General features: G+C 42.1%; 3 protein-coding genes across 3 annotated transcripts; 2 read left to right on the forward strand and 1 right to left on the reverse strand.

Moving 5' to 3' along the window:
• The first annotated feature begins 495 nt into the window (after nucleotides 1-495).
• Nucleotides 496-2,823, forward strand: ndufb6 (NADH:ubiquinone oxidoreductase subunit B). The gene is made up of 4 exons (XM_034230211.1): nucleotides 496-773; nucleotides 1,964-2,056; nucleotides 2,441-2,485; nucleotides 2,691-2,823. The coding sequence occupies exons 1-4, from the start codon at nucleotides 594-596 to the stop codon at nucleotides 2,754-2,756; spliced, it is 384 nt and encodes a 127-aa protein (XP_034086102.1). The 5' UTR covers nucleotides 496-593; the 3' UTR covers nucleotides 2,757-2,823.
• On the reverse strand, nucleotides 2,340-5,282 carry xrcc3 (X-ray repair complementing defective repair in Chinese hamster cells 3). The gene has a single exon (XM_034230210.1). It carries the CDS (start codon nucleotides 4,947-4,949, stop codon nucleotides 3,711-3,713), a length of 1,239 nt encoding a protein of 412 aa, XP_034086101.1. The 5' UTR covers nucleotides 4,950-5,282; the 3' UTR covers nucleotides 2,340-3,710.
• Nucleotides 5,283-7,236: 1,954 nt separating this feature from the next.
• toporsa (topoisomerase I binding, arginine/serine-rich a) lies at nucleotides 7,237-11,469 on the forward strand. The gene is made up of 2 exons (XM_034230151.1): nucleotides 7,237-7,382; nucleotides 8,476-11,469. The coding sequence occupies exon 2, from the start codon at nucleotides 8,479-8,481 to the stop codon at nucleotides 10,831-10,833; it is 2,355 nt and encodes a 784-aa protein (XP_034086042.1). The 5' UTR covers nucleotides 7,237-7,382; nucleotides 8,476-8,478; the 3' UTR covers nucleotides 10,834-11,469.
• Nucleotides 11,470-11,972: the final 503 nt, after the last annotated feature.

An 11,972-nucleotide genomic window follows, 5' to 3' on the forward strand; every position in this document is an offset into this window, starting at 1 on the left:
TTTAGAAATGTGTACAATTGTTGGGCCTTTTACTTTTGCACTATTTCATACTTTTTTTGTATCATTTCATTTCATTAAGAAAAGCTTCTATACTAATACTTGAGATTTATTTTGAAAAAGCGATATTTGTGTACGACACATTTTGCTAAAATAATCAAATTAATTCCAAATTCAGCTCTTTTGTTTTCAAATTGAGGCAAGGCAAGGGAAGTTTATTTATATAGCACCTTTCAACACAAGGCAATTCAAAATGCTTTACAAAAATGAAAGACATTAAGAGCGAAACATATTATAAAATGGCATTTAAAAACACTCATTTAAAAGCAGAGGCTGAATTGTATATTATCATATGTTATTAGAGGAATGTTTTGCTCATTGTAAAGGTCCCAGATTGCTAGCTAGCGTTGACAATGTATAATAGTATCCCTTCCTCTCCGGGTCAGCAGGTGTCGCACTAATATTCATCTCACTCTTCAATCCGTGACACGTTTCCGCTCCATCTTCTTCTTCGTTGGTGTGTTTACCTTCGAAGGGGAAGTGTCCTCCATGGTGTCATTGCTGTTCTCTTGAGGTTGAATATCCAACAAATCAAAATGTCTGGGTACACACCGGACGACAAGCTGCGGGTGGATCAGCTGAGGAAGCTCCGGAAACTGTGGCTGAAGGACCAGGAGCTCAGCCCGAGAGAGCCCGTGATTGAGATCAAACCTCCGGGAGCCGTCGCTAAGTTCTGGGCTGGATTCCTGGAGCCCAAGACCCTGTGGAGGCTTTACGTGAGTCCTGATGCACAGCCATAATGTTAAAAACAGCTGATAAACAACCTTAAATACAGCCTAACAACGGCTCCTTATTTTAAGGTTATCAGTTATATTTAAACCTGCTAACGAGTTGTGTGCTATGCTAAATGCATTGGTAAGGTAACGAAGTACATTTACTCAAGTAGGCCTACTGTCAGTACAATTTTTAGAGACTGGAGTATTTGTATTTTATGTTTCCTTATACTTCTACTCCACTACTAATTCAGAGGTAAATAGTGTACTTGTACTAGATGCATGCAGTACCATAAGTTACTTTGCAGATATAAATGAATGATAACAACAAATATGATCAACAACACTTAAAAGTAAGTGAATAATACAAACGTAGTTTCACCTTCACCAGCTATGATAAACATATTAATGCATCAATAATTATAATCAAAACAATGTAAATTATTTCAAAATGGAATCTGAATAACGAGTTTCTTCTGGTACTTTTAGTATTTTGATGCCAATACTTTTGTACTATTACTTGAGTAACATTTTGAATGCAGCACTTTTCTTTGTAACATAGTATTTCTACACTCTGGTACTTCTACTTTTACTTAAGTATAAGATCTGAGTACTTCTTCAACCTCTGCCCAACTTACTTCATAATAATAATAGATTTAGTTAGTGTAGCACCTTTTTTAACGTGGCGAAATAGCTCACCAAAACGAATTATTTCTTTAAGAAAGATGAATATATATTTGTTTATATTCATACTATATAAATAGTAAGGAAGGAATAAAATAAAAGTCAGGCAGGCTTGTTATCATTTTGAAAATAATACCTTGTGCTCTTTGTACTACATTTATCTACACATAGGGCATTAAACAAATATTGTTATTGTTCCCTCAAGGACATTGACACGCTTCACAGTATATATTTAGTAAAACAATGAATAAGCTCTTTCTTACCAAGTGAATGCATCAATACATAATTCACAACAATAAAATATATTTCTTTTTGAATTTTCTTTTTTCTGTAAGCCCATGAAGTAGTTACATTTTAAATCCAGGACTTTTAATTGTAACACCGTATGTTTTGATATTACTATTTTTACTATTTAGGCGTGACCTGTTTTAGAGCAGACGAAATCAACACTGTGGTTCATGCTGTATGTCTCGTCTATGCGTAATAACTTTTCTCTCATCTCCTTACAGACCTACAAAGCATACACAGGTGGAGTTTTCGCCATCACACGACTGTTGATTCCTGCTTGGGTTGTTCACTACTGTGTGAAATACCACATCGCTGTGAGTCGATACGCTTTATTTGTGATATTAGTAAACAAATAAGTAGTAAAAGCTGCCTGGGTTGATTTTATGTTTTTTTTTTTGTCCAGGTTAAAACATTTGATTTACAGGTAATCAACATTACTTAAAAACGATTTAAAATAGCTTTTAAAATGTGTCCTGTAACCTATTGCATTTAAAAAGTAACTTCCCATACTATTACTGACGGTAGACTGTTTCACTACTCTTAAGGTAGCATACATGGTAACTTGCATAAAACAGTACTACTTTTACATTTGCTTTATTCCATGTCTTTTTTTATTAACAAACATGGCCACTATACAACCCATACTTATACATGTAGGTGTCGGAAGAGTACTAAAACAATGTCTTTGTCCCCCGCAGGAAAGGCCATATGGTATTGTGCCGTTGAAACCCAGGCTGTTCCCTGTAAGTATGACTCATTTAAAATCAATTGTATCTTTTGTGTTCCTCTAATCACCGCAATTGTATAATTCATATAATTATAGTGTATGTGATTAGGATGTACATCTGCATACACGCCTGATTTACCAGAGAGAGTTAGATTGTTTACATGCAAACAGTGCTATGATGCTAATTGCTAATTGTTTTCTGTCCCTGTTTTTGTGTTAAGGGTGACACCATCCTGGAGACGGGTGAAGTTGTTCCAGATCTCCCCGAGTTCCATGGTCATCACTGAAGTTGAAATATTTCTTTCATTTCCTGTTGTAAAAACTGTGTATATGCCAATAAAATAATAAATTCAGTCCTGAACGTTTTTAATGCTTCCACAAGTGAGAGAATGTAGTACTTCTTTAAAAAATAGTTTGCTGCCAGATCACATTTGTTTAAAGAAAATAATACAATTGCTTAATGTCAAATGTTAACTCAACCTTAGTAGTGTAATCCGTAATGTTCTGATAACGTAGGATAAAATGACACCAACTCTGGTACAGTATAAAGTAATCCATTGAAGATACACTGGAATTCCAGATTACAAGCGTGTAATGTACAATGCTAACTGTCAAATGTATTTGACATTAAAATGTAGGGAAATGTTTCTTCTGGTCTGAATGACTCCAATAGTGTTTCATACTGCCATTAGCTAAACTGAGAACCATCAGAAATAATATGTATATAAAGACTGTACTGTATGTATAGTATGTGGTATCATGTAGAAATCAAATATTCAAAACTTTAGAAGCGTTTAATTACATAAAATATATCATATGGAATAAATTATATACAAAAGTAAAATAAAAAACATGGTTCAAAAAAACTGTCATTCAAAGAGAAAACCTAACCAATGTCTGCACAGATGGTATTGGATTACTGAGTAATAGTTGCTCTTTCTTAATCTCTTGGAGATTTCTTAGAACATTATGTAATTTAAAGACTCCCACAGCCTCAAACATTTAACTTTCACTACACCATCTGGGTCTCTTTATTAATATTCTCATAGCATGGCTACTCAAGGTCTCTGTAAACCTGCTTTTCTGTAGTTCGACCACAAGCGTGCAGCAAAGAGGTGAGTAATATGTAACATAAAAAAAAGGCAGCAATGGCTGTTACACTTTTGTGTTTGTCTGTACAGGTGTGTGTGTGTGTGTGTGTGTGTCGGGGGAATCTTGTATTTATATTTTTATGAATAATTTCATGCGGTTTCTATGAGGCCCCGGACCCCCTCCCTCCACACGCCGGCCCCCCGGCCCCCGCGGGCCAGGTGAGGAGCGAACACCACCTGCAGCCTGCGCGGGGCGCTGCTCTGGTCGCCACGGGAGACCGTTCCCTGCAGACGCCACATCATCAGCCGGACCATCACCTGATTAGCCCAGGCCAATCCGAGGGCGGGGGTCACGGTGAGGGTCCCCGTGCTGGACGATGAGCCCAAACTGTCCGAACTGCTGAAAACATCCGTCACCTGGTTGATGCAGAGCACAGGGGTGCTGTACTCCCGGCTCAGGTGGTGCAGAGCGGCGGAGAAGGTGAGCAGCTGTCTGTTCCTCTCCAACCAATCAGAAGCCAGGAAGTCCGACCTGAACAGCGCAGCGACCGAGTCCACGACCACGAGACGCACCAGTCCGCGAGCCAGCAGCAGGGGCACGCGGCGGGACACACACTCCTGCAGAGAGGCCAGGTCTGCGGCGTGCTCGATGTAGACCCGGTCGCTGAAGTTCAGGCTGCTGATGAGCCAGGGAGGAACGTCGCTGCGCAGACAGGACTGACCCCGGATCAGCTGCTGCAGCCGCCGGACCGGGAAAGAGTCCTCGGTGCTGATAAACACGGCTCCTGCGTTCAGACCTCCGTACTGTGTGGGGTACTGCACAGACAGACAGACCTGCAGAGCCAGCTGAGTCTTCCCCGCGCCGCTCTCTCCGGACAGCTCGGTGACCCCCTCCACGGGTAGCCCCCCCCTCAGCAGCTCGTCCAGGATGGGGCAGCCCACGCTGAGTCTGAGGCTGGACTGTAACCCGCGGCTCAGGAGCGCAGGGAGGGGCGCGTGGCGGCGGCAGGCTGTGGCGGCGGCGGTGAGCAGCTGCTGGGTGTCGGAGCGGGACAGACCGGAGAGCCGCTGCAGGTCCGGGGCAGAAACACACAGCACCGTCCGGACAGATAGAGCACATCTCCGCACCGCAGAGATGATCCTCGGGTGGAGCTCCAGCTGGTCCCAGTCCATGATGAGGACATCCCGGGACTCCACTCTCAAATAAATACCTGTGTGTTTGTATGTTGGTTCGTTTGTTTTGCTTCGGTCTGGGACAATTTTACACAAACCTGATTCAAAAACCCCGGGTCTTCTTCTTCTTCTTTTTACGATGTAATGGCGGGTGGAAACCAGCGTTAACGGTGCATTACCGCCACCTACTGTTTTGGAGGGGAACCAGCATCCCATCAAATACAATACATTATCTTAATTAACTCTGTATGTCTTTCATAATATAATAGTCTCTCTGATCAAATGTCTAATGTATCTTGGAGATTCGGTTGCTTCCTGATTTCTGTCTTTAACGTGTTCTCTTTCTTGACTGTATTTGCCACAGTTAAGTACCCGTCTCATCCGGGGCCGTTGGCTCTTATTTTGTTAACTGTTGGCCGGATGTGGGCTTTATGTGGTTGATGTTTTTAGTTCTCTAAATGCAAATATGGCACTTTTATTATTCGTTCAGTGAATTATAACGTTCAAAAACGATATGTACATTTCAAGTTATCAACCAACAGGAATTTATTTTTCTGTTATATTCTCCAAATTAATGTAATTTCTGGTGAAATGTGAGAAAATATTTAAATACAATAGCAAAATAGTTATTTCGATCATTGTCATAATCATTGTAAGTAGTTCTGTAGTAGAACAAAGTTACGGCGTGTAAAGGAGCTCTCGATCATTTAGACGTTCTGTATCACTCCGCCATCCGCTTCGCCACCAATGCCCCCAACAGGACACACCACTGTGACCAGGGGCCTATACTACGAAGCTGGTTCAACCTAACCTGGATATGTTTGAGTTAGCCGGTTGGCCTAATCCAAAACATACGCGCTCTCGCTAAACTGTACTACGACGCTGGTTATCAAGTGGATCGCTCAAGCCAGCCGTTTCCTATCTAGTTAGGTGCGCGTTCACATGAAAGGGGTGGTATTTGGAGCATTCGACCAATCACAAACATGGACAAGCGTACTGACAGCGCAGCGTCATACTTCCTGAATGAAAAGTGAACTTTAATACTAGTCAAAAATGAAGAAGTTACACTTTAAACATCCATGACTTAAACACTTTATCCAGGATAAAAGCCACATAGTCTGCACCTGCAAGGTTAATACAGCTGGCAAAATAAAAAGTGTTTGAATGCGTACATTAACAGGTTTATGATATCACTGCCCCGTCTAAGACACGATTTGACTTTAATTACATTTGTCTCGAGTGTTTCGTCAACTTAATGTGTTGCTTAAAATAATACTTCTGCATACAGTAGGCCTATGTGACACTGTGAGTGTTGCACGGCCAGATACGGCTCAGCTGACTCAGATAAGAAAATATATGATACATCATGAAGTGATATGCCGCGGACTGTACTTAATGTTACTCTGATCCGGTTACTTATGTTGTGGTAGATATGTGGTAAGTGTTCTTAACGCTAATGTTATAATAGTCAGATTGCTCTGAAGATGGGAGGTGATATTCTATTAATGTTCAAGTTCACACAGTCGGTGATTTTTGCCGGCCGTCTTTCCTGCGACGGCAGCTTTTCTGTATTTCCTTTCTCCTGTAATATGACTTGATCGCTTTAAACTCCGCACACTGAGCTCTGATTGGTCAGCAGGCAGTGCTTTCACTGAGTTGAGCTCTTAGCCTGCAACCTAACCTGGTCCCGACCAGGTTAGCCGCTAAGCATAAGTTACCATGGAGATCTAGCCTGCTAAAAAGAGAACCAGCTTCGTAGGACCGGAAAGCCGGAGTTTTCCCTGAATTTAGCCGGCTAAGCGAAAATCCTGCTTCGTAGTATACCCCCCTGTACTCTCTGGCTAACTGGCCCTCTCTTGAGACCAGACGCAACATCCACTGGCTGATGTTTGTTTACAAAACACTCCTAGGCCTCACCCCCTTCTACCTCACACAATTACTGCAACTCCGCACACCCCCGACGCACAACACCCGGTCAGCTACAAGCATCCTGTTAAAGATCCCCAAAGCCCATACATCCTTTGGCCGCTCCGCCTTTCAATTTGCAGCAGCAGATAGCTGGAATGTCATTCAAAAACGTTGAAAATGAAAACCTTTGTCTCCCCCCGCACCTTCAATGTCACTATTATTGACACCCTGGTACACACATGTAGCTGCTTTGCCTAATGCTGATTTTAATGACTGATTGAACCACAGCAATATTGTTTTAGAGTTTGTATATGTTTAACTGCTATGCCTGTCATCTTTGCTCTATGTGTTTGTGTTGTCTCCTGGGTTCTGTAGTGCCCGGAGTCTGTCTTTTTATTTGTTTCCCCTCCCAAACCCCATCCCCTCAGGAAGCCTTTGCCTCCTGGCAGGTCATCATTGTAAATAAGAATTTGTTCTTAATTGATTTTCCTGGATAAATAAAGGTTCTACTGCTACTACTACTACATAATTATTTGTGTCGCTTTTATTTTGAAGGGCGGAAGTGGCTTGTTTTATTGAATTTTAAAAAGTACTGTGTAAGCTATGGTGTGTTATGAAGCCTGGCTGCTGGTCTGGTTAAGAGTTGCTCCCTTATGACTGCTATGAAGAAATTAGTCGATTTCTACGAGACTGTGAAGGATAATCAGTCGTCAACCACATACGTGTCCGAGGAAGCCAAAAGTAAATATTGAACAACTTTTTTCGAAGCTCATAACTAGCCGTTCAGTTCTTAGCCTATCAAGCTAATGCTACTTAGCTATAGAGTCCTAGCTAACTCAGCTAGCTTGCTAATCATCAGTTCCTAGGCTATATCTCGCAGTCTCGTTGAGTGGCAGCACCAATATATCCCTGACAGAATAGTTTATTTAAAGATCAGGGTTGTGGAGACAATACCGACACTTAAATCTGACGTGTTTCTAACTGTAACATTACTCACTTGTGTGAGCGGGCACGGTGCTAGCCTAACTTGCTAGGCTAAGTGAAAACCAAAAGAAGTACAGCAACGAGTGCTTATTTAATTTTGGGTTTATTACGACATGTTGTTCTTAGTGAAAAGTCAATTAAGATGAGCCTCAGACGAGTATTCTTGTAATGTGTAAAGCACGAATAAATCCGATATAAAAATAGGACTTTGACATTAGTTACATATCACGGACTGTCACACAGTAAGCATTTTATTAAGCACCCATGTGCGTCATTCATTTCTGCTTTATCGTCTCATTACAGGACAGGTCTAACATTTTTAAAGCATTTTTTTTAATCAACATGTATTTATAGATTAGTATATGTGTTGGGAAGTGTGGTGTTCTTAAATGGATGTAAGGTTTAATATGTCTATATGCATTATGGAGAGGGAAAGTCATGTGTTTTGTTATAACAAGCTTAGATAATTTGTCAGAATAACGAAAAACTACATTGTGAATCTTATAATATAGTCTAAAAAAAAAGTATTTGTTGATGATGTGTTGGTCATTATATGAAGACTGAAATATATGTCATATGTATACAGCAGCTGATCATAATATGGTTGAATCGGATGTATAGTGTATATCTGAGATAACTAGCTCAACTCTTGTGTTCTTTTTAGGGTATATCATGTTTAACTTAATAAGGAACGTTAAATAGGATTTACTGGGTAATGTGTCTTATTTAAGACTTAACTGCAGCACCTTATTAGAACAGTAAGGTGCTCTATGGCTGTCTTACCATTATTGTTCAGTAACTGTGCAAATTCTGCATTTTATAATAATGTACCTTTTTTTGATCATGTCAGATCATGTCGGCAATCAAGATTGCCCTGCAGCAGAGCCAGAAGAAGAGCAGAAGGAAAATCTCTGAAGCAATGTCTGCAGATGTGTCTCCGGACTCCAAGTGTCCCATCTGTTTGGACATATTTAACAACATTTCTTACCTGGATATCTGCCTTCACAAATTCTGTTTCCGCTGCATCCATGAGTGGTCCAAAAACAAAGCCGAGTGTCCTTTATGCAAACAGTCTTTTAATTCAATTTACCACAGTATAAAATCAGAGCAAGATTTTAAGAAGTATGACCTTCAACCGGTAGAGACTGGCTCATTTGGGTCTTTTGGGGGAGTGCGGTTTAGATACCGCACCACTCTTACAGGAGTCCATCGGCAGATGCGGGGAAGAACCTCTCCACCTCCAGACAACGGTGTAATGTTTGAAGCTTCAGCTAACCCTCCTCAACAGGAGCAGGAGCGTTACATCCGGCGGATGATGAAGAGGTTGGCAGCGAAGAGGAGAGCCGCAACTGAAGGCAGGGCAGTGAACACTGTCCGAGAGCTGGAAATGGTAAACTTCAGGAGGGAATTGTACCGACAGGGAGTGAGGGTTCGTAATGTTCACGATGGTGGTCGCTCCAGAGAAACCTCGGCTGAATTCTTCCGAACAAATCCTGCGTGCCTGCATAGACTGATCCCCTGGCTGAAAAGAGAACTTGTTGTGCTGTATGGGGGCCACGGCTCTTTGGTCAACATAGTGCAACACATCATTATGTCGCGCATTACACGTTATGACATGGAGGATGGAGCTATTCTTGAAGAGCTCAGGCCGTTCCTCCAGGCGCGCACAGAGCACTTTATCCATGAGTTCATGAGCTTTGCAAAGTCCCCCTTTAATATGGAGGCCTATGACCAGCATGCTGCCTACGACTGCCCAGCCTCTTCCTCAAATGAAGACGGCAGCTCCAATTCATCTGTAATAGCTATCTCAGAGGATGAGGAAGACTTGACGGAGTTTGACCCCCCAGGAGACTCCACGTCTACTCTGAGGCACTCCATATGGGATGATGAGACGCCAGGGCCGTCTTATTCTACGACAGCAGAGCGGAGCAGGGTGGAGTGTCTCTCGGTCCTCGACTCAGACTCAGACAGCAGTTTAGAGGAGGACAGCCGTGGGTTAGGGGCGTCCCCACTGCAAATGAGTCCTCACAGCCAAACAGCGGCGACTCAGGGTGAGGTTACCAATGAGGAGTGTATATTTGATATCAGTGATGACTGTATCATTGTTGATGTTGTCAAGCCAACAGCAGAAAGGACTCCTGAGTTGGTCCAGCTCTCCTCTGACTCTGATGAGTCTGCTGATGAAGATGTTAAAGCAGTGCCTCTTCTACCTCAACACATCCGCTTCTCCAGCCTCAGTCCTATACCTTCACCGAGCAGTGATCCAAGCAGGGCTGGACAGTTAGAAAATGTTGAAACAGACCACTATCATCAGTTGGTTTCAAAAGAAAGATGTGGCTCTTCGACATCTAGCAAATACAAGACATCCAGCAAGTCAGACAGAAAAGACACTGATCGAAGATATGACGGCAGATCCAGGGAGAGTCGCGTGTCAAAGGACATCGAGCACAGGAGAAAGAGGCGCTCAAGAAGTGCAGAGCGCACACACTTTACCAGGAGCAGATCTAGAGAAAAGGGTTATTCTCCCAGTGGCAGAGGCGACTCAAAATCGGAGAGAAATTATAAAAAGACGGACCTTGATCACCGCTATAAATCATCTCATAATCTGCATCACACAGAGAAGCGGTCTTACTCAAATCAGCACTCTTGCTCCAGGAGCCCTAGCAGGGACTCGCGGAGACGTGAAAGGAGGCATTCTCCTTCCAGGACTTATTCCAGCAGTAGCTCCCCTTCGACAACAAAGAGATCACACAACAACAAGCCAGGTGGAAAGAGGAAATACAAAACGAGACATTTGGAAGACGCAGCAAGCAAAACCGAACTTTCCAACTCGATTGGAGAAGGTGACTCCCCCTCGTTGCCAAGGAAAGAAAAGAAAAGGGGCAAAGAGAAGAGTCCTAAAACATCCAAAGACGGGTCGACGGGAAAGACAAGCAGGAGCCTCAGTGTGGAGCTCGTCAACGAGGATAACTCTCAGGAGCGAAGCAAGCGTCACCATAAGAAAAAGAAGAAACACAAGAAGAAAAGTAAAAGGCACAGGAGCAGTGAACGCACAGGGAAGCACTCGCCCACTGTCATCACCATTGACAGTGACAGCGATACGGTTGGCAATGATAATATCCCCCAGGACAGCAGCACTAAGGACAGCCCCATGGACAATACCACAGATGACCCAGTTGACCCCGCCCCTCCGGACTCTATTGAGTAGTTATATGGAAAGAGTATTATACATCAAAACTAAATATTTCAAAGGTCACGAAACCTTGAAGGATACGGTGGCCGTTTCTCAATGTCGAGTACACATGCTGCAGAGCCACTATTTCAAGTATACTACGTCATAAAGTGGCGCAGAATGCTGGGTATTTAACATGCATTTAAACAGTCCTTCGGCGCCACTCGATGACGTAGAATACTTGAAATAGTTGCTCTGCAGCAGGTTTACTCGACATTGAGAAACGGGCGGTGAAAACATGTACCCCTTTAAATGACATTGCAAGTGTTTTCTTCTTCGTTGGACATCGGCTTTCATGAATGACTAAACAATGTTATTTTCACGTGCAAAGTGCCACTATGTACAAGGCAGAATGGAGTTTTATTTGGAGTTGTCAATCCTTATTGGGAACTTAATTTTCTTTAACAGGTGTATTTAAATTTCTACGGTGCTCTCAGGGAAAATCATCGGTTACAGTGATTTTTTTTCTTTACAAGTCAGCTATATTCATGAGAGAAAACAATTTCAACCTGCTGAAAATAGAGCAGTTCTTATTATCTGCATATGGTGTCCGAATTGTAGGCTTTTTTGCATTGAACGTTTATTTAAAATAAATTGTAATGAGCAAATGTGTTTGCTGTTGGTTTTCTGTTTTTATGATTTTAATGTTATTTACCTACCACAGCATAGGCATCCAAAGTGGTTGTCCTCTTCAATGTAAAGTGGTGGGATGCAAAACTTTTGATTTGTTGGTCTAATAACATTTTCAAATGATGCTAATTTAATACAATCAATCAATTAATGTTTATTTATATAGCCCAATATCACAAATGTTACATTTATCTCAGTGATCTTCACAGTGTGTTCAGAATATCAGTATGACAATACGACACCCTCTGTCCTTAGACCCTCACATCGTACAAGGAAAAACTTCCAGAGAAAACACACAGTTTAAAGGGGACATGGGAGAAACCTCAGGGAGAGCAACAGAGGAGGGATCCCTCTCCCAGGACGGACAGACGTGCAATAGATGCCGTGGGTCAATTGAAAAGATAATACATAGGTAGACCAAATGTTTTGAAATGCATGTGTCTGTTATAAGAATATGAATCCAGGAGGATATCAACAATCCTGTG

Source organism: Gymnodraco acuticeps, unplaced genomic scaffold, assembly GCF_902827175.1.
Source record: "Gymnodraco acuticeps unplaced genomic scaffold, fGymAcu1.1, whole genome shotgun sequence".
In the NCBI taxonomy this organism is placed as follows: domain Eukaryota; kingdom Metazoa; phylum Chordata; class Actinopteri; order Perciformes; family Bathydraconidae; genus Gymnodraco; species Gymnodraco acuticeps.